This window comes from Zeus faber, assembly GCF_960531495.2.
Source record: "Zeus faber genome assembly, chromosome: 10".
In the NCBI taxonomy this organism is placed as follows: domain Eukaryota; kingdom Metazoa; phylum Chordata; class Actinopteri; order Zeiformes; family Zeidae; genus Zeus; species Zeus faber.
The window spans coordinates 11,298,121-11,323,120 of record NC_137199.1 but is presented as its reverse complement, the minus strand read 5'-3'; the positions used below and the strand labels follow the sequence as shown (position 1 = coordinate 11,323,120).

General features: G+C 47.1%; 1 protein-coding gene across 1 annotated transcript in view; it reads left to right on the top strand.

Annotated features, from left to right (window-relative positions):
- LOC307235580 (A disintegrin and metalloproteinase with thrombospondin motifs 2-like) overlaps window positions 1-25,000 on the top strand; it is a 130,178-nt gene that overhangs the window by 74,480 nt on the left and 30,698 nt on the right. Inside the window, exon 4 of the mRNA XM_080007710.1 lies at window positions 17,045-17,250. Within this exon, the coding sequence (XP_079863836.1) occupies window positions 17,045-17,250 (206 nt within the window). The remainder of the gene's footprint in view (window positions 1-17,044; window positions 17,251-25,000) is intronic.

Genomic DNA, 25,000 nt, shown 5'->3' with positions numbered 1-25,000 from the left:
ACACACACACACACACACACACGTGCACCCACACACACACACACACACACACACACACACACACACACACACACACACACACACACAGATGCTGTGGCTGGCAGGAGTAGGGAGCTGTCAGATCACATCCCTTTGCCTGCTAACTGCCTTTATAGCACTTTTTAAAGGTTAACGAAAACCAACAGTTTTCTGGTTAAATGTCAAACTCCGCCACAAAATACCCTTCCAAAGACTACTACGTTAGATACTTTCCAAAACGCAACTTTGAGAAAGAAAATACTTAAGAATTATTATTTTTCACAAACAGTTAAAGTTTTGCCCGCATTGCCACTGGAGCGCTGGAGATTTGTCACAATCACCATTATTATATATATATATATATATATATCTCATGCTGAAATTCAACTATATATTTTTTCATTCTGATCTTTCAAGTACTCCACGCTGAGCGCTGTGCGACATACAGTATCGACAAATGTTGACGTCGAGATAGGGCTCTGTCAGATATAGATTCCAGCAAAATGTCAAACCGGGGCATATTCAAACTCAGCGCTAGCGAATTTGAACAGCACTTCTGCTGACTTTTTGGTGCTGACGCGATGCGATTGATTCCACTAACTCGGCTCACGTTAGTATTCAGAAAACAATTTGGAGCGCGCCGTAATGAGGCGAGGGAAATTAAGCTTCGGATTAATGCGGAAATCCGCACGTCAGTCAGAGGAGTTCCAGCCCACGGTGGTGGACGGCGGTATTGACTGGCTTTAATACCGCCACAGCTAAACAGGGATCCGCATGATCAATATACGGCAAATTCTTGGCATGACGCCCGATGCAAAAATAAATAAATGAACAGAGACACAAAAACAAACAGATTGTCGTCAATAAAATAAAAGAATCACTCTTTGTTCCAACCTGAGGCAAATTGAACTCCGTTTAATGGCGGTAGTGAAGGTTTCTTAACACCATTCACAGGGAAAAAAAAATGAAGCTTAAACACCAGTATGGTCACTAAAATATACACTAAGCGACCGTCAAACTTTGACGACCCGCGATGCAAAAACAAAACAAAACAAAAGAAAAAGCTATTAATGTATGTGAGCATTTAAACCTACTGTAGCTCAGTAGGTTGTTTGGAAATGGAGGTGAAATTGCTACGTGGAGGTAAAATGGCACATTCCACTGTTAGGACCCTCAAACTCGACCACAATAAAGAGGCGGTAAATATCGCCACTGCCATCCGAATAATGAGATACCTGCTCGTAATGATACACCTTTAATGTGTGTGTGTGTGTGTGTGTGTGTGTGTGTGTGTTTGTCTGTTTGTGTGTGTGTGTGTGTGGGTGTGAGCGTGTCTGGGTGTAAGTGTGTCTAAAAACTCGGTGTGTGCATTTCACAGATGGGCTTTCTTCCAAATGAGCTGCTTTTGTCCGAGAACGAGGGAGAAGAGAGTATCTGCATGTTCGTTTTCCAGCTAATTCTCACCGAAATCCCTTTCTAAATGTTTTTATTTCAAATGAAAACCCCTTGAGATTGGTTAAACTATTAGCAATTTTGTTTTTTGGCGGGTGTTATTTACTGTTCTTGTGCTGTTCGTTAAAACCGAACGAACATGTCCTGGGAGACGATAGGAGATAGGATACACAACAGAGTATCTGCCCTCTCCCCTCCTCCCCTCCCTCCTCCTCCCTTCTCCTCTTCCCTCCTTCTCTCTTCTCCTCCTCCTCCTCCCCCTACTCCTGCTCCGCTCCTCACCTTCCTCCAAGGCGTCCTACCCACTCCTTATTTTTGACTCCCCTCACCCCTTCTGTCCTGGAGGTAGCCCCAGGGTAGCCAGGTGTTTCGGTGTGTGTGTGTGTGTGTGTGTGTGTGTGTGTGTGTGTGTGTGTGTGTGTGTGTCTGTGTGTGTGCGTGTGCGTGTGCGTGTGCGTGTGCGTGTGCGTGTGCGTCTCTGGCAAGCATCTCGGCAGGTCGTGCAGGTCGTACTGTTATTATGCATCCATCCGAATTCATGGACAACTTACTCTTAACGTTGTTCAAGTTGAGGTTTTTTTTCCCACTTCTTGTTTCCGAGTGGAAGTTAGAAGCCTTCTCAGGTCTTCCCTGTTGCTCTTGACGTCTGCAAATGTCCCCTGTGATGCGGGACCTTTGGCACGTGACTTCCAACCTGAGACAAACGCCCCCTCATGGCGGCCTACGGGCGTTCAACTTCAACATTGCAGGAAAATTGAGATTGTTCCATTCTAATGACTGTGACCTATTCCATCCACATGAAGGTGTTCTGGGTATTCACAGTTGTTGGTATTTTTGGCAAATTGTGCCCAAATTCCCAACAAGAAAGATCAAATTTTGGAATCTGCAGATTCCCTCGTCCCTGTTGTCGGACGAACGAGCGATGGAGATGGAGCGATGGAGCTGGTGGGTTGGGAGGAAGGCGCGCGGGGAAAAGGTGATGGCGCTGTATTTAAATGACTGAAATATTAATAGAGTCTGCCAATTAAACCAGGGGGCAGCCGCGGTGTCCCAGGAAACCGGAGTAGACATTAGTCTGCCGCTAATAAGAGGATTTTCAAGCCGCGGCTCGGCCACAGACCTGGGGAGAGGGGAGGTTGGGGTGAGGGGGTGGGGGTAGGGGTCCAGTGATGTGTGGTGGCGGTGGCGGTTTGGGCTGGGGGGGCATGGTAAGCTGATGTCAGACTCCTGCAGCGGGGTCGAGGGGCCAATGGATGTGTGTGTGTCTGTGTGTGTGTGTGTGTGTGTGTGTGTGTGTGTGTGTGTGTGTGTGTGTGTGTGTGTGTGTGTGTGTGCGCACGCGCTCACAGAAGAGGGGCTGAGGGACATATACGGCACATATGAGGTTTGAAAGGACAAAATACCCAGAAACGCACCAAAAGTGACTTACAAACAGCATTAAAGGCCTCTCATATTATGAGGACCCTAAATGTGTCCTCATAATGCAAGTGATTCATTAATGCTGTTTGTAAGTTATTTTTAAACATTTTATTTGCATATTTAATAGGCTCTGTGCTGTGCTAAATCTACATAATTTTAACTAATCTTGTTTTTAAAGCTCTGTTAACCTGAATCAGTGTCCCGTATACCATGTTTTTTTGCAGTTGGTCCTTATAGATGCTGTGCGTGCAAGTGTGTGTGTGTGTGTATGTGTGTGTGTGTGTGTGTGTGTGTGTATGTATGTGTGTGTGTGTGTGTGTGTGTGTGTGTGTGTGTGTGCAATATGGAGAATGGTGTGGGACCTGCTTGTCTCTTGATGGAGACAGTGAGTTAGAGGGAGATTCGGAAGCTGTGTGTGTGTGTGTGTGTGTGTGTGTGTGTGTGTGTGTGTGTGTGTGTGTGTGTGTGCGTGCGCGTGCGTGCGTGAATGTGTGAGTGTTGGTATGTGTGTCTATGCGTTTTAATTTGTGCGTCCGTGCTTCTTTTCTCACATGCTCAGCGACCCTGAAACTTTACAATCTACAGAAACACTGATTACGTCCCTCTCCCTCTCTCTCTCTCTCTCTCTCTCTCTCTCTCTCTCTCTCTCTCTCTCTCTCTCTCTCTGTCTTTCTCTCTCTCTCTCTCCCTGTCTCAATACAGCTCGGTGTAATTCATCAGGCGACGTGAAATGTGCGTTCCAGTTGGGCTCCGCGAGCTTGCCCACGTGCAAAAGCGCGTGGGGATATAACTCAGTGGGAAGGCAGACAAATCAAGGTTTTTTGTTTTTTTTCACGACTCTCCGGAACATAGCTCTGCTATCGTGGTTAGCGCGGCGGTTTCACGCCGTCTCACGCCATATATTTAAATTCACCGCCGGACGTTTAAGGTTAATAATTCATAATCGTCGTAGAACTTAGTCCCTTGGGTGTGCCGCCGTCATTCGCGAATGCTGACTCATCACTCATTCCCTTGCCCACTGACCACCCCCCACACACCCCCACACATCCACCCTCCCATTCATTGTCAGTTATGTACTTATAACTAGAGTTAGGCGACGGGTGGGTGTGGGAGGGGAGGAAACCACTGGGGAAATTCACACTTAGGGAATTTTACTCAATTTGACGGATGAATCACCATTATGTAATTGCCATGTAATAGCTAGGTAATAATTATGTAATAACATCTAATAACTATGTAATAACTTTTTGCAGCCTGTTGCATCACTTTGGCCTACTGCATATGTACAGTAAAGTATGGTCCACCACGACGATGACATGACATTAAAAGATGTTATTCCATCATAAATGTATCACTCTGCTCTGGTCATACTGTACCTGCTCCGATCTTTACTATTCACGGCAGCCAGACACTTCCTCATCACACACACACTGCTCACACACACACACACACACACACACACACACACACACCCAAACACACACACGATCTGACTGATGATACTATTACTATGTGTCTTTGTTAGGACGGTGAGGGATAATTAATGGAGACTTCCATTCGGTCGTTCTTGTGAAGATGTCATTTGATATAATTTAATTTGGGCTCCTGCTGATGCAACGCAGCTTCTATTCAGAGTAAGTCAGTGTGTTGTGTTTCACTGAGGCACAGAGCAAACACACACCTCACACACTGTCGGCGGGCACACGACAAAATGTACCCGCATGTAAACACACTGGACACACTGGAACGCATGCTCTCTCTCTCTCTCTCTCTCTCTCTCTCTCTCTCTCTCTCTCGCACACATACACACACACACACACACACACGCGCGCGCGCGCACACACACACACACGTACACACACACCCACACACACACACACACACACACACACACACACATACACATACACACACATACGCACACACACATACAGTGCTATTCACAGAGCAATCAGTGCTACAGCTATTATTAATGAGAGAGAATCAGGTCATTAATATTTAAGTACTGTCACTGGGGCCATCGCCATGAGAGCCGGTTCATGCAAGTGTGTGTGTGTGTGTGTGGGTGTGTGTGCGTGCGTGCGTGTGTGCGTGCGTACGTGCGTGTGTGCATCCATTTATGTTTGTATGTCTGTGTGTGTGTGTGTGTGTGTGTTTATGTGTGTGGGTGTGTGTGTGTTTGTGTGTGTGCGTGTGTCTGTGTGTGTGTGTGTGTGTGTATGTGTGTGTATGTCTATGTAGATGTGTGTGTGTGTGTGTGTGTGTATGTCTATGTATATGTGTGTGTGTCTATGTATGTGTGTGTCTTTGTATATGCGTGTTTGTGCGCATGTGTGTGCATCCATTTATGTATTTTTTTTTCTCTGTGTGTGTGTATTAACTGAATCTGTGTGGTGTGCGTGTGTGTGTGTCTGTGTGTGTGGGTGTGTGTGTGTGTGTGTGTGTGTCTTTGTATATGTGTGTTTGTATGCATATGTGTGTGTCTGTGTGTGTGTGTGTCTTTGTATATGCGTGTTTGTGTGCATGTGTGTGCATCCATTTATGTATATCATGTTTGTGTCTTTGTGTGTATTTACTGTATGTGTGTGTGTGTGTGTGTGTGTGTGTGTGTGTGTGTGTGTGTGTGTGTGTGTGTGTGTGTGTGTGTGTGTGTGTGTGTGTGCAGGCACAGAAGAGGGGCTGAGGGACTCTAAGGCAATTTCCTCGTGCAGCGTAGTGAGACCTACTACATTACAATCGGACTGAGACAGATAGGGACGTATTACTCTTAAACAGAGAGCGGGAGGAAGAGAGGAACAGAGGGATGGCATCACCCCCCTCCTCTCTCCCTCTCCCTCTTTCTTCCTCTCCTCTCCATCGCCTCTGCTCCCCCTCCGCTCACCGCTCGACTCTCCCCTTTCATCCTGGCCTCTCCCCTTATTTATCCCCTTCCTTTCTTCTCAACTGTTCCTCTACCTCCACTCCCCTTCTCCTCTCCTCTCCTCTCCTCTCCTCCCCTCCTTTCTCCTCTCCTCGCCTCTCCTCTCCTCTCCTCTCCTCTCCTCCCCTCCTTTCTCCTCTCCTCTCCTCTGCTCTCCTCTCCGCTCATCTCCATGTATTCCTCTCTGTCACTGGGCTTTTCCTCTGTGAAGGATGAGAAGTTTGTGTTGAGAAACAGCAGACATCTCATTACATCACTCTGGATAGGAAGGCCTATAGTGTGTGTGTGTGTGTGTGTGTGTGTGTGTGTGTGTGTGTGTGTGTGTGTGTGTGTGTGTGTGTGTGTAACATTGAATGGGTGCACACTGCTGCGTGGACTCACTTAATGAATACTGTTGAGGATTGTGACTCCTCGGTCTATGCCCGCTCCACCACACAGGGCTATTCCGACTAACAGCATCACACTCACACACACACACACACACACACACACACACACACACACACACACACACACACACACCGAGGAAACGCACAAAATAATAGATGGGGGTGTATGGGGTGGACACTAGGGATTTCCGTGTTTCATAAGTTACCATAAACGTGTTGTAGGGATGTTCCTTCTCTCACTTCCCGTCGGGGTGTCCAGGATTAAGAGGGAATTACATGCTCGGCCGAGTGAGGAGAATGAGGAAAGGTCTTAATGCCACCGCAGAAATAATATCCCTATTCCTTTATTAATATAACTCTCCTTTATTAAGTCTACTAATGGGAGACAGCAGCCTATTTCACCCCACCGGGTTAGTCGCCAGTATCGCTGCCAACAGTTGCTCTCGCACGATGCCAAGTTATTTAATTGGCTCCCTTTCACAGCGCCGACATGTTGAACGCAAGGTAATTAATGCACGATGAATACAACAACAGATTATGTTTGGATTATAATTGTAATTTATTGTGTTTATTTTTAGAAGGCTTAATCCCGTAAGCAATTACATCCCCAAATAATCATATACCGGAAAAGAAACAAAATACGCTTGATCGAATGAATATGCTGAATTTAAATGAGCAGCTCCTTTTCTTGAACATTTTTTCCTGGAATTTCCCTTTTTTTCTGTTTTATTTCTGGAGGAGCTGTGACTTTTTAATCTTTCCCAGAGTGAAACTCAAATTTTCTGTTGAATTAAGGTGTGTGTTTTTTTTTTTTAAACTCAGTCCATATTATTATTCAATATTGAATTGGAAAACCCTAACCCTAACCCTAACCCCTATAACATTTTGGACTCTCCTCTCTTCCAAAACGTTGAGAACAAAGTAGAAAAAAAGCAGTATTACAGCGTTGCAGTTCTTTAATATGGACTGTTCTCTCTTCTCTCGAGTCCGGTTTCAAAGCTGCAATTTGACGTGTGTAATGGATCTAATCACTGGAACCCAATCAACTTGGTGCGGTTATTCCTTCTTTCTACGTCGCCTCTTCTTGATGAAAAAAAGATGTGCTCAACACCCTGAAAACCACATTATACTGGAGGATGTGAGAACTAATCCAAATGGACAATTAAAACGGTGGTTATTAATGTCCGAAGGAGCTCTATATATATATATGCTTGCCGATTCTTGGTTTGGGGCTTATGACGTGTTTTTTCTAGCGAGCATCAATCATAAAAGAGAGGAATTTAATCTAGTTTGTTCATTTTATTTTTTATTTTTTTAATAGATAAGTATAAATCGTCTGAGAAGTGCATGCCGCCGTAGTGCCGTTAGACTATGCTAAAGCTGAATTACCGCTGACCTTGAGTTGAAGTTGCCATCTCCACAGTGCGTCTTGGCGCTTGACGTGGTCTGGCCTCGGGTGGTGTTGACCGGAACGCAGGCTCGGACTGCTCGCCCAGGGAAAAAGAAAGAGAGGGAGGATGTGACTGGAGTTCACCCGTACGTTTCAGAAATCCGCTACAGTACGTGATGCAACCGAAGGGATTGGGTGGTGCTTTTCCAGATTGGCCATCTGCCTGCATGTACACTGATTTGATTACCTGGAAGCTTCATTAGCAGGGAGGAGCAGGGGGGAGGGGGGCGCTGAAGTACATATAGCTCGCCATTCCTCCCTGTCAGAGTATAGGGTTACCCCTCTACTGAAGAGGCTGCATTGATTAACCTCGCGGCTGGCCTGCGCTGTCTCATCCTGGGCCATCAAAGCGTCTCCTGGGGGAGCGATGAGCTGGAGAAGGTGGACGGATGTGCTGCACTTCATCTGCATGGACGGCGGGAGGAAGCGAGCGCGTTGCATACAAACCTACCGCGCGAGCAGGCGTAAGAGACGGGCGCGTGGATGAACCGGGAATGAGGCGTGGTGCGTCCGCGTGACCCCGTAATGTCTTTGGAAGTTTCTTCTCAGCTCCATTGTGAAGACTCCTGTTTGCTCAAGTGCCGTCGCTGTCGTCAACTCGCTGGAGAGGTGCTAGGTTGGCGGTAAAACAGAGTTCTCCCTGTCCGGTAGCTCTAATTAAAGGAGGTTTCTCTTCCTTAGCTCATAAATTGACTCAAGATGCCTTTCCGTCCAAGGTTGCTAACTGAAGATGGTTTTGATTATATTGTTATCACGCTCTGCTTCTTTGCAACGGGCACGTTGTTTGGTACTGATTCAGTGCGGGGTGATGAATGGCACTTTTAATTGAATCTAACTGATAATTGCCGTAAAGGACTCTGTTATGGAACACAGCCAATTAGGTAACAGACACACCGCGCCGTCTCGCTAATTCGCCGTCTGGCTCGAGCCGGCGCGCGGTTGCACAGGAGTCTGAGCCTTTGTGGGCCGAGCCCACGGTTCTCCGTTAGACACAAAAAGCCAAAGCACTCGATGTGTCTCATCTGAGCTCCCTGCATCTGATTGTCTTGTGCATTAACCCATTCCGGGGTTTAACGGATTTTGATTGTTTACGACACCGAAGCGCAATATCTACTGATTTACTTTATTGCTGAGGCAGCTGAGTTGGGAGCGGTGTGTAAGTATGTTATGTTGTGTGTGGCTCTGTATGTTGATCATTATGATCTATGATGAGGTGATATTGGATGATAAATCCTCCCCCCCGCCGCCCGACGGCAGGCTCCCTCTTGCTTCGGCTCCGCAGTGGTCGAGCTGCTTGGAGGGAGCATTTGCATACATATTGTCTCACACCTTTAGATAGGCTCTCTCTCTTTGCCGCCTCTCTCCCCTCTTCCTCTATCTGCAAGTATCTAACCTTTTGAAGGTATAAAGGCGCGCTTAATGAAAAGGAGAGGAAATGAAGGATAGAGGAGAGGAGAGAAAGACCAATAAAAAGACGATAGCAAGAAAGAGTAGCTGGGGACAGGAGAGGGGGAGGGGGGAGAGAGGGGTGAGCCCAGTGGGGGACAAAGGGGGGTGTGGGTGGAGGAGAGAAGGGGCGTGTTCGGTGATTGAGACACTGATTCTAAACCAGTCTGGTGACACTCATGCCATGTAGGCTGTTCGCTCACCAGCCGCCACTCGTATTAGCACTTGCTTGCGCCGACTGTACCCGGCCCCCTCCACCCACCCACCCACCCACGGCTGGTGGTGGTGGGCATTACTCTTTTACTCCCCCCCCCCCCCCGATCCATCTTCTGTTGTCAAGTCATCCAGGTGTGCACAGCACACTTTGATCTCGATTCGAGGAGGGTGAAAATTAATGTTTATAGTGGAGGAGAGCGGGAGACGGTAAGATGGAGGGAGAGGGAGAGAGAGAGAGGCTGGTGCCTCCAGCTTTTTCCCCACAAATTGCAAAGACGCACGGCATTCAAAAGTAGCGTTGAAAAACCGTCTCCATGTTGACGTCTTCGACTGGTAGCAGGAATGGAGCCTGCCTTCAAGTATACGGAGACCGAAATTGCACATGAACACCCTGTTTTGTACGGCAAATTAGTCCGTGAACGCTTTTTTTTAGTCCGAAACCATCGCGTGCATCAAATCGTGTACCAGGACGACATGCAACATCAGGTGAAATGTTGTGGTATGCACGGCGCTAAAAAGAGTCTCCCATGCGTTTTGACGGCGTTTCTTTGCTGCTACGGCAACCAACGAGGGTCACTCCAAAAGGAGCGACGTTACTATGTACAGTAAGTGTCGTCAACCACAGAAATGGTGAGTGGGAGTGGAAGTGACCGTGTAGTACGTCCCACAAAAGACATTGTTCTTTTCACTCACACACTCGAGTTTCCTGGACGATAGTGCAATATTGTGGCTGAAGCTCTGGTTTCCTGGGCTTTAGCGTCCTGTGGTGTGATATCACGACTTCATACCGAGGCGATACGAACCACGCCCGACAACCGTCGCAGCCCTTTGTGTCGTCCACCCGCACCCCACCTCCACCCCCCACCCCCATCAGGCTGACCGATGTGGGACCGGTCGTGCCCTGCCGGACCGACCGTGGCGTCAGCGTCTCAGGTGGACGGGGCCGGGCGGAAGGAAGAGGAGGAGCATGGGTAATAACAGGAAGCAAAAAAAGAGGATGAAGGAAAGAGCGACAGCAACCGAGAGGAGAGAGGTCGAGGCCGCACGATGAAAGGATCAGGGGAAGGGAATGACGGACGGAGCAATATAAACAGTATAATCCTTGGAAAAACGGGGGAAAGCCGAAGAGAATCCCGAGACAAGATAAGGAAACGTCGTGCGACAAGTTCAGAATGAAGAAAGATAGAGAATGTTGAAAGGGGGGAGAAAGCAGAGAAGACAGGAGAATGGGAGCAAGGGATGTGGCAATAGAAAGGGCGGGGCTGGGGCGATCTCCGCCAAGGTTTTCCCGGGAGCTCGGCCCGCCGGAACCTGCCTCGAAAGCCTCTCGCGCCCGGTTCCCCCGGCCGTCCTCCCATCTTCCCACGTCCGACCGGCGCCTTCCTCTAAGACCGGGATCAGCGCGGGTCTTGTAAAAGAAGCTACAGGCGCACATACACTTTCTCTCGCTCCGTCACTTTGGATGATGTGATGATGCGCGTCGCCCGCGCCTGCAGTTTTAAACATTCATCCGCAGCGGACCGCCCGCCTTCTCCGCGCCGGGGCTCTGTCCTGATGTTTTCCTGCCGCTTCAATTCATAAGAGACCTTTATGAGTGTCTCGCTCGCCCAGAGACGGACAGGCGGGGGGGGCGGCAAACCACTCTCTGAGACATGTGGTAAGCTCTGTGTCGGTGGGGCTTTACTGTCTTGGACGCCGAGGATCTGCGGTCGACAGCCGTCTCCTAGGAGTCGCCAACGGAGAACAACCCGGATCTCCGCTGTTCACGTTACGTCGGTGGGTCCACCATGATTTGGTTTGCCTTCACTTCAAGACGTGTGCGTCTGTCCCCGTGTGTGTGTTTGCGCTTTGAGTAAAGAGTTTAACTCCGGTAAATCCCGGGTGGAAAAGGCCGCCCTTATAGCCGCGGTGATTCGGCACGGCGGAGAGAGATAACCAAGCCGCGACGATTCCTCGATGATGACGAATGAGGAATTTCAATGTTCAATCCTCAGCCCCTCTCCCTCTCCCTCTCCCTCTCTCTCTCTCTCTCTCTCTCTCTCTCTCTCTCTCGGATTTCCGCCGTCGCCTTGCGTGGGAAGCCGTGTTCTTTAATTGGATTGGTTTCAAACGTCGGACCGGCTAATTTCATTTACGGGACTTTGCATTACGAACGTGTAGGGAGCTTGCGCATACATTACGGTCATCACTGCCCGTGATAATGAAGGGGCAGTGCGGCGGCAATGGGGGTGGGGGGGCGGGATCGGTGTGCGGCGCGGCGCGTCCCTGCCGGCCGACAGCCTCCCCTCTCTCTGACAGAAAGACGGTTATGTAAGAGGGGAGAGCCAAAGGTCTCGGCGTCGCCACAGACCACGAGGAGAACTGTCATATTCGGCTGAGGTGAGGCTGGGCGATCCTCTTGCCTACTGATTAAAAGAGGAAAAGTTCATGCAGCATTGAAAAGGGCGCTATCGTCATATCAAAAGTGTTAATATAAATATATATATATATATATATATATATATATATATATAAGCGCAATACTTGTATAAGCAATCATCGCTCTCTCACGGGAACTGTGGTCATGGTAGAATCGGATTGCAGTTTCCTGACCCCGAATGATTAATAGAAATAAATGCACGAGGAGCGGAGCCGGCTCCGTGTCGCCGGGCACTATTTCACCAGCGGCTGACATATGGCGGATTACTCTTAAGCATTAACGAGTGCGGGGACAGGGACGCCGTCCAGGGAGGGGCGGCACATTCGCACATGCCCAGATGCTGCCGGCCGCGTTGACGGTCAGCTCCGCCGCGCCACCCATCACCTTGACAACTCGTAAAGCTGTCGCCGGGTAGACGGAGTGTGCGTGCCGCGAGCTACGGGGGCTTAAGATGCGAGTCCGTAAGCAAATAAGTCCACGTTCGAGCGGACAGGCTCAAACTGCAATCGAGACGATACTGTTGTTGGCTTTAATCTGAGCTTGTTCGAATGAAATTGTGAATGTAAAATTGAGTAGTGCACAGTTGCTGGTTGCTCTCTGAACATGGAAGCTCCAACTGTTCAACCGTGTTTTTGGTACTTTTGACCGTAAATTTCGTTACTTGGGGACAGCACAGGCTATTTGTTGTAACTTACAGTGAAACACTTGAGCCGTCTCTCATAAGATTATATCACCGGGCGCCAACCCATAATGCGTTGCCTCAAGGCCGTGTAGCTGCCGCTGCACCGGTGGCGATATACACACGTGCGTGCGTGCGCGTTCCTCTGCGCACGTCAGGTCTCCCTGCAGTGCTCCATCAATAACTATGCATGAGGCTGCGTACTACGCATCGCTTCATGGGCACAGTGGCGTTGAAGAGCAAGCTCTCTGCAGCGCCCGTGCTCGCCTGCCTGGAAGCTCACCAGACTTTTAGCATAAGGTCAAACCTGCTCGATACACCGTCGCGCTCCAGAATGCAGAGCAGAGCAGCCTGCCACGCCCTGTCTCCCCAAACGGACACTTTTTTTTTTTTCCCCCCCTGCCGCCGACGACCACTTAGTATTAGGTCCGGACCTGACCTAAATCATCGCTGCCACTCGCCACCTTTTCTGTTTTTATGTCTCTGCCTCTTTATGTCTGCCTCTTTCCCTCAAGCCCCCCCCAACCACCCACCACTAGCACCACCACCACCACCACCACCACCATCACATCCCCCCCCTCCGCCTCCCGGACTCCCATTCCGTTCCGCGGGCGACCAGACATTCTTGACATTTTGCAAAAGGTTGAAAGACAAAGTACCTTTTGTTTCCTAATAAGGCCACGCTCTGTAACCCCCCCCCCCCCCCCACCTGAATGAGAACACTAGGGAGGAGCGGTTGCCAGCGGGACAGTGGAGAAGATGAAGGGGAGGTGAAGGTGAGGTTGGCTGGGGAGGGATTGGAAGGATCGGAAGGGGGGAGAGGAGTTTATAGTGGACGAATAAATTTGATGGCACGGGCATAAAATTTTACATAGAGTGTGTATAGGGGGACCGGGGATGGGTGGGAATAGAACTGCAACTCACACTGCATTTTAGTTTGTACAGCCAGAAAGTCACCTGTATCGACAGGCAGCGGGCGGCTTGGCTACGCTCGGAGGCTTTTGTCCAAAGCGACTCCCGGGAAGTGTCTTGTCCTTGGCGGTCAAGCGGTCTGTACTTCCAAGCCTTTCATCTCCAAGAAGAGGTCTAGTGAATTTCTCGTCGTTATGCTGAGGGTGACGAGGAGGAGGAAGAGGAAGATCCTTTGCAGCTGGATAGGTCAGCACAGGGAGGAGAGGTGGATCCTCAACTTGCGGCGCTTCAGCCAGAAACACCGCGAGCCTTGAGAAATGATCAACCCCGGCGCTTGGAGGGAGGGAAGCAGAAGGGAGAGGGAGAGGGAGGGAGAAAACGAGAAATAGAGGGTGCCGTTGGAGGGAGCGCACTGCTCGGAAAACAGGGGAGAAGTGGATATTGGTACAATCAATCCCTTGTGTGCAGGTCGGGGAAGGATCAGGGCTGGATTGCTTTACTGGGATTTCTTTTTCTTTTTTTCAGGGAGGGGACAGGGATAATGTGGCGGCTCTCACAAACGAGATACATGAGGTCAAACCCACGCACTTTTGGCGTTACCTGAACACACACACTCACACACACACACACACACACACACACACATGCACACACACACAGGTACATCCACTCTAGTGGTTGTTCATCACTGCAGAAGCATCAAGTGATGCTTGCGGCGTCCAAGGATCTTCTGGCGCTCGGCTCCGCGGCTAGGCGCCGGCGCCTCACCTCCTCCGCCTCTCCCGCACCTTGTTGAAGGAGAGGCGGGGAGGTGAGGGTTTGTCTTTTTTTTGTTCAAAGGAGCTCCGGCGGTAGAAAGAGTCGCGGCTCAGAGGACAATGGCGTCGTGACAATCGAGAGAAAAGTCCTCGCCACGCGGGCCTGATCTCCTTTCAAACCTTTCCACTACGCCGCCGCCGCTCCCTCAAGGTTGCATCTCTCTCTCTCTCTCTCTCCCTCTGCTTATTTCCAATACTTGTTTGCTCCTAAATTTAACACAACATCCACAGTTCTTTCTCATTTGCGAATTCTTTTCAACACATTTTTTTTTGGGGGGGGGGAGAGGCACAGGGCTGTAAGTAAGGACCTCACACCGTCTTTGTTGGTGTTTTTAACTGTTTTGTCTTAACATTACGTAAGCCGAGGTAAAAATATCTGGACTTTAAAAGCAGATGGTGTGGTTATGACATCAGGCTCGTTAAAGGAGGCTGTAGCTCGGCTGCCAGGCAGGGGTTGTTGTGAAGGACACCTCCTTAATTCCCCTCCGCAGCTCGTTCCCTTAATAAGGTAGACCCCGACGTCTCACGTCGCGTGCGTGCAAAGACAAAACGCTAACGCGTTATTTTTTTTTATTCGCAATTGCAGTGTCGTTGTCTTTCTGCTTTCACCTCTTGCGTCCAACTCTCGCGGTTTTTCACCTCCCGCCCTCCCACACTCCACTCCTCCGTCCTTCCCGTCTTCCTCGGCTCGTGTTGTGAGGCCTGGCTCCGTCGCACTCTGTCGCTCACCGGGGTGGATGGGGGTATATGGATCTATGGAATCGTAATCAAGATCCATAATCAAAAAAAAAACAAAAAAAAAAAACACTCTCTTAGCGACTCGGGAGCCAATATTAGCAATGCAGCACATTGTTTCACCCATGAGCCCCGTTGCCTTGGAAACGTTGCATAAGAAGGGAGCAAGGAAGGCAGGATGCCCCTTGCTGATTGGGAGACAAGGTGGCACATCTCTACCTCTCTCTCTCTCTCTCTCTGTCGCAATCCGTCTCCTCTTTTCTTGCATCTTGTTCTCTTCCTTTTCTCCCGGCATCCCAACACATTTGCTCCCAGCCGGAGTCGACGTGTCAAAACAGTGGGTCTCCAACTGTTCGTCGCGGCGTGCGCTAGACTGACTTGACTTTGCGTGTGACTCAGTAGTTCACGACTGGCCTGTTTATTCCAGCCGAATTACTCTTTGAATGTTTGGGGGGGGGGGATAAATAATAATACCTTCATAGACTGAGATTCATGGCCTGGCTAGGAGTGTACGCACTCTCCGCGTCCTACTCCGTCTCTCTGTCTCTGTCTTTGCTCTGTGCTGTCTGACGTGTCAGCCTTGGGTTTTTTTTTTTTATTTTAAATGGGGCTTGTTGATCCCACCGAGACCCCCGCCCCTCCCACAGCCCCACGTTCACGATTGCGTGCTTCCTGGCCTTCCGCGGCTTCCGTAGCAGCAAGGCCACACAGCGCCTTCGCAGAGAACCAGCCGGGTGAGGGAGAGAGAGAGGGAGTAAAAGAAGTGAAAAGATAGCCTTGGCTCCGAAAGACAGCACCAATTTATCTCCCACAGACTTGGGTTTTTGTACCGTTAAACAAATAAAAAAAAATAACAAGAAAAAATCTAAGCCACAGCGTGACGCCCCCGAAAACCCTGACACACTCATTTAGGAACCAGAGTTACGTATTTATCGCAATCCCCCGTGTCCTTCTCGAAAATGTTACGCTCAGATATATCAATCCGCTGGAGAACGCCAACATGCCGCACTGCATTCCTCCTAAAGTAGCAAGTCTACATTTCTACAGTCATTATCAGTCATTATTTTTTTCTGCGTCGCGTCAAAGTTTCGTTTGATATGTGCAGAGTTTGTAAGGTGGACCTCCATGAGTAATGTGTGTTTTTGTACATTTTCTACTGAGGCGGGAGCCAGGAGAAGAACGGAGGGGCAGCTCCCTGTGTGCCAGAGCCGTCTTAATCCATGTGTTTAGCGAGCACCATCTGCTGCTTTTATTCAGATGGGAGTAGAAATATTTGGTTGATTAGAAGAGGAGCTGTGAAGGATAGCCGCCACCGCCGCCGCCGCTACCAACAGTTAGTTGCCACACATGCTCAGTTCTCTCCACTGGTGTCTTGGCAGCGGAACAGAAGACGACGTGGAGACAGAGGCGTGCGATGTTTGAGCACCGCGCGCGCACACACACACACACACACGCACAAACACACCCAAAGATTCAGGTATAGGCGGTGGATAGGGACATGTAGAAAACGCTTTGAAAAGAACATTAATTGGGATTATGTCGACTTAAAACAGCAAAACATAATAAAAAAAAAAATGTTGGATCATTACAGCAAAGCAGGTGTTAAAATGGGTATAATATAGAAAAAAATTACATCAACTTGTAAAAAACTGCATCAAAGCCTTTTGGATTACGAGGACACTGAATGTGTCTTCACAATCTGAATGTCCTATTAAGGTTGTTGTGTATTCACACACTCACAGACACACACACCAGCATAGTCTCATGAGGTCGTCATCAATGTGACACTCCAAAAAACACTCCAAAATAACCAACTGAGATTTTCTTGCTTTCATGGATATATTAGATTGCATGGATTAATTGGATTATATAATTCAGGGGTTTTCAATCTTTTTCCTGCCACAGCACAGTTTTTCCAATGAAATAATGCCACAGCACACCACTGTCCTGTTAACCATTAAAAACCACTTAAATCGACACCAACGTGTATAACTGCTCATGTTCATGGTCGGCTAATGGCTCTTTCAGCGTGAAATTTGAGCTTGTTCCTGCAATCCTGGCTGGAACTGATGAATTTGCACGGCCTTGCAACTTTGATCTTGCAACACAAGAGTTAATTTCCAACGCTGTGTGCATATGCGTGACAAGTCCTTGTCCCCCCCTGCTTGCAGATGCCGACCTGGGTGGCCTGATGGACCTGGAGTCCCTGTACCGCGGCGTGGAGCAGAGCATCAACCAGAGCCGGGCCGGGCGCGCCCGCCGGCAGAGCCTGGACCGGGCCTACAACATCGAGGTGCTGCTGGGCGTCGACGACTCCGTGGTCCAGTTCCACGGCAAGGAGCATGTCCAGAAGTACCTGCTCACGCTCATGAACATCGTAAGTGTAAAGGCGGTTGAATGTTCCATTTTGTTTTATAAGACCCGGGTCGACACGCTAATTATGGTGTGAAAATGAAAATGAAAATTTTCAACCGAGTGGAACACCAAGAAGGACCGGCTGCTATGGGTGACGTACGTACAGCATTGTTGTGGTCATTATTGGTGCGCCATCACCAGACTGGAGGTCTTCACAGGTTCCAAAACAGATATAACAGAACCAACCCAATGCAATGCCGAGGTGATAAAAACGTAAAACGTGGACCCTAACAGGGAGCGGGTCCCGGGTTGTTGTTCTGGTGGTAGGGTGCTGGTCGACCGGGGAAGACCTCTACATCACACTACTACTGGTCTTATGGTCAATGTTGCGTTGTTGTTTTTATTATTGGTGCCGACACCAGCATTTGACTACCACTGTGGTGGTCTGTGTCTGTGTATTGACCTGCATTGTTTGATGCAGAATCTATAACAGGATGAATAAATGAATTGCCAGCGATTGGACAATGATGCTACATAACTAAATAAAATAAATCCATATATATATACTGTATATATATATATATATATATATATATATATATATGTATATATTTCTTTCTTTTTTCTTTTTTGTGCTGCCTACCCAGACTGAGAGCTCACGGCACCTGGGTGCTTTTTGTTGCTGACAGGGAGTGGATGTTGTTTGTACCTCGTATATTCGGCAGCAGCCCTCAAATAAAATACGTTCCTGCGGCCCTGGTGATGACGTAACCGACGGTTACAGGTAGCTTCCTCAGGCAGATTGCATGTTCCTGAAAAAACTTTTTTTTTTTTTTTTTCAAAATACTCCATGGGTTCAATGGGAGTTGGAAAATGTGGTAGAAGTCACACAGAGGTCAAAGAGGAACACCGACGAGCACACTCAGAGATGCACACAGGCACACACTCACACACGCACACAAACAGAATGAGAATTCAATCCCCATTCTGCATGTGCTCACACAGCAATCAACCCCGAGTAATCCTCTCTTCTCTATCTGAATATGATGAGATTTCATTTGCCTTTGTGTGTGTGTGTGTGTGTGTGTGTGTGTGTGTGTGTGTGTGTGTGTGCGTGCGTGCGTGTGTGTGTGCGCGCACGGGTGTTTGTGCATGTGTGAGTGTTTCAGGTAAGCCCTTGGCTCAGAAGGGGCTCCTTCTTATCATCTCATCAGGCTATATCTGATGTCATATGTCATTGTGTGTGTGTGTGTGTGTGTGTGTGTGTGTGTGTGTGCATGTAAGTGCGTGTGGTGCAGCAAGCAGTATGCCCCAGGCCAAAAAATAAAAAAATAAAACTTTGCCAAACATCAGCGCACTCTCCCAGGTCTGTTTGGAAACTCACTGCAGACTTTAATCTTTGCAAATTAAACCTGTGGTGAGAGTGCTGTTCCATCTTAGTGTGTGTGTGCGTGTGGGTGCGCGTGCGTGCATGTGGGTGTGCGTGCGTGCGTGCGTGTGGGTGTGCGTGCGTGCGTGTGGGTGTGCGTGCGTGCGTGTGGGTGTGCGTGCGTGCGTGCGTGCGTGCGTGTGGGTGTGCGTGCGTGTGGGTGTGCGTGCGTGCGTGCGTGTGGGTGTGCGTGCGTGCGTGCTGCCGTTTGCTTTCGACTTATATTGCAACTCACTGTGCAAGCAGCCACTCTGAGCGTCGAGCAGGTGCAGGCAAACAACCATGGTGGAAGAAGTACTTCTAGTTAAGTAAGAGTAGTTTCACTTAAACGCACTTAAAGTTTTGAAATTAAAAGTAGTTTTTCATACCTAGTGCCCTGATATAACAGAGACTATAATACGGTGTAGAAATGCTATTGTACCTTTTTTGATGAGATTAGTGCTCATGCAAAAAAATTTAACTCAAATGTACATTGAAATTATTTAATACAATAAATTAGCAGTTTGATTGATTGTGTCCCTGACTTTGATATATAAATATAAATCCAGATTTAAATTTTTTTGATAATATATTATAATATTATAATATAATCTTTTGAAATCCAGCCGAGTGGTCCAAAGAGGGGGATTGGTTATGGTTCTGTGTCACGAAAAGCTGTGCTCTTGTCATGCCACAGGTCGTCCACAGGACAGAGTTGTTGCAGCAGTTCTTGACGATTAAAGAATTAATAAAAAGTGGTATTGCAGGTTGAGAAATTGAACTCTGTCCTGGATGCAATGGCACAAATACTCTGTGTTGTATGCCCAGCATGCTGACAGCACAGGTGAAAAAAGAAAGGGAATGTACTCCTACTACTGTAGTACACTAGGTAGCAAAGTGGTTTACTCATTCAAATGATGTATAATTATATATAAATAATACATCATATAAAAGAGAGAATTCGAGAGATATCAAATAGAGATATGGCAATTTCTGATCATTCAAATCATTTGGCCTCTTCGGTGAGAATAAATGCATTGGAGAGAGCTCTGTGTCATAGAGACATAGAGAGAGAGAGAGAGAGAGAGAGAGCGCGAGTGAGAGACAGGGAGCAACGCTTCCTGAAATGCGTGAGGCAAAACTTTCAAGAAGAAAGCCACTTGGATGCCACGCGTGGGAGGGAGCCCACGTTTATTTATAAAGAAATGTATTGCCTTATTTATTTATTTATTGGTCTATCCATTTATTTCTGTTTATCCAGCGGTTTGTCTCATGTAGTTTGAAACGTTTCAAATACTCCCCTCTCCTGCTGTCTCTCCATGCCCCCCCCCCCCTATTGCCTGATCACATTTCTGAGGGAGGCAGAGAAAGTAGTGGAAGTACAAGTAGAAGTGCTTTATTACTTTATTACTGTACTTTATTACTGTGGTGTTGGGGTGGTGTGGTTTAAGCAGCCACACCTGTCTTGGGTCTAGGTGGGCCTGGGACCAGGGTGGCTGTACGCCTGTTGCTCGTTAGAGTAATCGATGATCTAATCTGCGTTCTTGTCTGTACTTGTGTTCTTGTGGACTTGTGAAACGCCATCAGTCGCAGCCCAAGTACTGTTCCAATTCAAAGTCCGCATCAAGCCAAGTCCAGTCCAAATGCCCGGATGTGGACTTGCTCCGCCCATTTTATCGAGGATGCATCGGTGGTGACTTGTGTGGACTTGGGACAGCCAAGTATCCCAGGATGCACTTCGCAGAATGACCGTCCTGCGTCCTCCCGTCCCCCGGAGGCTGTACTCCCGAGTCGAACTTGCCAAGTCTGCACTACCAAGTCCGCAAGTCCAGACTTTGCGTACTTGGTATTGAGAAACGACCAGGGGCTGCTCTCGTGTGTGTGTGTGTGGGGATGGGGGTTTTACCTGTTGCTCACTTGATTACTCTAACGAGCAACAGGCGTACAGCCACCCTGGTCCCAGGCCCAATTACCTAGACCCAAGACAGGTGTGGCTGCTTAAACCACACCACCCCCACACCACAATTACATCTTTCAAGTATTTGTACTTAAGTTTATTCGGTTTTACCGACTTTTACTCCCCAACATTTCAAATCGGATCTAATCGAATACACTTTCTATTTTCCCGGATTATCTCCATCTCTCATGGCTCTTCTCCCCTTTCAAACTTCCTTTGCATTTTATTATTATTATTATTTTTTTTTTTTGTATCCATCTGCTTCTTTCTCTGCACTCTTCCAGCTTGCGGTTCTCTAAAAACAATGTGACGGGTATTTATTTGTACCTCTGTGCATTTTTCAGGGGTTTGGAACACCTCTATTTTTAGTTTGTCGTTGTGAACGTCATGAACGCGGAGGACATCATATCCCCGCACGGCGGCGTTCATTTGATAGGATGCTCTTTGAAGCGCACGGCACTCCAAAAGAAAGAAACATTATAAACATTTCAAATGTAATAGTCAGTTTTTTCTCATCAACTCTCTTTGTTTCCCACCTTTTCATATATTTTATGAACGTGTGTGTGTGTGTGTGTGTGTGTGTGTGTGTGTGTGTGTGTGTGTGTGTGTGTGTGTGTGTGTGTGTGTGTGTGTGTGTGTGTGTGTGTGTGTGTGTGTGTGTGTGTGTGTGTGATCGGGGCCCCGAAGAAGGCCCCCCTCACGGGCTGACTGGACTGGACTTCACAGCATCGATAGTAACAACTCAAAATATAGAATCCCCCAAGCAACGGCCTCAACTCACCAACTCCCTACAGGGACCCCACCTGTCCAGCGAGTTCACTTTAGCTGAAATGTGATCAATACAGGCAAACTTTTAGCATAGGATTCATACTAAATCAGTTGTCGCTGCCTGTTGGCTGGCCCAGATACCCTGTCCCCCCCATCGCTACACCCCACCCAATGAACCAGCCCGACTCCCAAATGAAGAAGGTTGGGAGTAGGGCTTACCCTACTTTCTCAACCTTGGCATAATTGCAGTGGGTCCCTGGGAAGTTTTTTATTTTATTTTACCATGAAAAAGAAAATTGTTGATACTTTGTCCAAAAAAATAAAAAATTAAAATCCAGATTAGTCCGAGAGGAGTGTAGTGCTGCAGGAGGTGGAAGACTGAGGGGACGGTAAAACAAGCTGCGGATAGCGAGTTATATGGAAGGGATTCAGAGGAAAGATGGCGCTCCACTCTGAATGACGCCGTTTTAGCTCATTACTTACTATGTGTATCAGATATTCTTGCATCAAATAGTGAATTACACTGAATGCTCAATTGAATGCACACATGTCTGCAAACTGATAATATTACATATTCTTATAGCTCACCATCTGGGACTCAGTGAATATTGAGTAGTGAATATTTGACTCCTCTGAATGGGTGGAGTTGGTTCTGGAGAGGTGTGGTTACATCATTTGTTGCAGGGTTGGGGTGGCGGGGTCCAATGTGATATCTTTTCACGGGGCCCCAAATCCCTGGCGGCGCCCCTGTATGTGTGTGGGGCGGGGGGGGTTGGGGAGCACCGTCTGAAGGAGGACATCAAAGAATCACTCCCACGGAAAACAATTCCTAATCCCGCCTGTGAAGTTCAACTAGAGTGTCACGTTGTGTGTTGCACTTCTGTGTGTGTGTGTGTGTGTGTGTGTGTGTGTGTGTGTGTGTGTGTGTGTGTGTGTGTGTGTGTGTGTGTGTGTGTGTGTGTCTCCACGTACACATGTGGAGCTTCCAACTCATTCATTAGATAAGTCCGCTTCCTACTCGTTTCCCAGGTTTTTTATTTCGGTCTTTCTTCACTTCCTCAATCAAATCAATTGATGAAAGACCAAGTCTGGCCAAGAAGCTTACGTTTTTCAATGACCCACGGACAAACCGGAGGCTTGGCTATCAATGAGGGAAGATGGGCGCGTGCACACACACATACACACACACACACACACACACACACACAGAAGTGCAACACACAACGTGACACTTTAGTTGAACTTCACGGGCGGGATTAGGAATTGTTTTCCACACACATACACACACGTACACATAGCCGCAGAAACCATAGGCTAAAGAAGTCCAATTAACAGCCGTGTCCTTAATGGAGAGCAGCGGAAGCGACATGACAGGGAAAAGCCCATTGATCTCCTTTCCAAACCGGTGCATGGGAAATGAAGAGGATCGATGGGCCACACAGGACCCCCATTCTCTCTCTTTCTGCGTCCAACACACACACACGCACACACACACACACACACACACACACACACACACACACACACACACAAACACACACACCCACACACACACACACTAACACACACACACACCACACACACTCAGATCGAAGGACACAACGACATTCTAATCTACCAATAACCTCGTCATCAATCTGATCTGGGAGAGCTATTAACGGGTAAAGTTGCAAATTTCAAATGAAAAAGAAAAACAGTTCCCCACATTTTAAAAGTTGTACTTATTTATGTATTCTTTTTTTCAACGGAAATATATCAGCTACATTTATAGTCACAAACCGACCCACAGCCCAACAGGTATTGCCACATTGTCCTATTTCAAATGATTTGTACTATTTCTATGTTGCCAAATAATTTATTGCGCTATTCTCTTCATGTGTTTAAAGGGGAGCTATTATGCTCCTTTTCATGTTAATATAGGTCTCTGAGATCCCCAAAACATGTTTTTGGCGTATTTTACTGAAAATACCACTCAGATTATGCATTTGAGACATTGTGACATGCCTCTAAACCCAGACTGTTCCAAACGATCTATTCCAAGGGGCTATTTCAGTTTCTCTAGTTTAAATTGTGAATGAGCAGCCAAGCCCCTAGTTCTGAGACAGGGTTATATATTCTATATATGACAGAAAATAAGGAAAAGCAAAATAGGTCCCCTTTAAATTAACAGCTTAAAGTTACTTGTTTGAGTTGTAGTGAATAATGTACCTTCTGCTAACATCCCTGCAAATGAGCTAAAAATAATTTCAAATATAATATTATACAAATAATACAATTTTGGTTTTGTATAACCAAATGCTCATTAAATATGGTTTTGACACTCGATTTTACATTCAAATAAAATGAAAGTCTGTAATATGAATCTACTGTGTATGGGACATTTTTAAATAACTTCTAAATATATTGAGATTTTATTTCCATCGTAGAAAAAAACGCACGTTGGACTCCTAGAAAATAAAGGTCCCCCTTGTTTTGCCCTGGGTTCTGAAAACCAAACCCCGGTGTCAGAATGATAATTAAAATGCCGCCTGGACTAATAAACATGGCGCTCTTCAGCCTTTCAGTGGTGGCAGTCGGGCAATAATCGAAGCCGTGATGAGCATCCTGGTGATGTATTCAGATGACAGCTACCTGGCCCCGTCTCTGTTACAAATGAAGTGTGTTTATAGTGTTAATCTCTCTCTCTCTCTCTCTCTCTCTTTCTCTCATTTTCTCTCTCTCCAGCCACCAAGTGTGACTATGATCACACTTCCCTAGTGAAGTGATACCCCTGCTCAGAGGATAGGGAGAGCTGTATGCGTAGGGCAGGCCATAATAAAGTATTATAAAATTATTATTATTATTTGGAAGAATTTGAGCATCTTCTTTTCAACACATATTGGAGGATTACTGAAAGTAAACTCTGAAAAACGAGTCCCAGGCCCAGCATCGGTACAAAATTATAGGACCGACGCCGGGACTGGGACTCATTTTTTCGGAGTTTACTTTGGGTAATCCTCCAATATGTGTTTAAAAGAAGATGCTCAAATTGTGGCCAAAGCCTTTTTCTAATATTTGCGCGACGCATGCCAAATGGTATTGACAAACCCAAGTTCTGTCTCATTGGCAGCGGTGGAAATGTTTTCATTGCGTAATTCCCAAATGCTTACAGAGCAAATTGAAATTGTTTGTGAACTGGCCATGAAGAGTTGATGAAAAAAAAGAAAAACACTGGCTCCGTTGAAGATGTGTTGAACATTTCAATATTTTAATGACCAGACAAATGAATTGTAAGCAGCAAAACATGGAAGAATTTATTGTGACGCTTTCTATAAAGGCTAAATCTACATTAACCTTAATATTGTTCTATATTTTATTATTGTAATGTTATATTGACATTAAATGTTAATAGGTTGTTTTATGAACCACTTTTCTTTTTTATTTTCCAGTGCTTTAAGTATCAACACATGACACTACTCCATAAAATAGCACAGATGTGGCTCATGGATGTACTAAAAGAAATGTCTGTTTTAATGATTGCCATGGCCATCAATAATATAATACATGCATTTATGTATTTATTTATAAATACATAAATAGTATATCTTTATTGGTAAAACGTCATGAGCTTGCATCTATAACACATCATATGTTATTTAA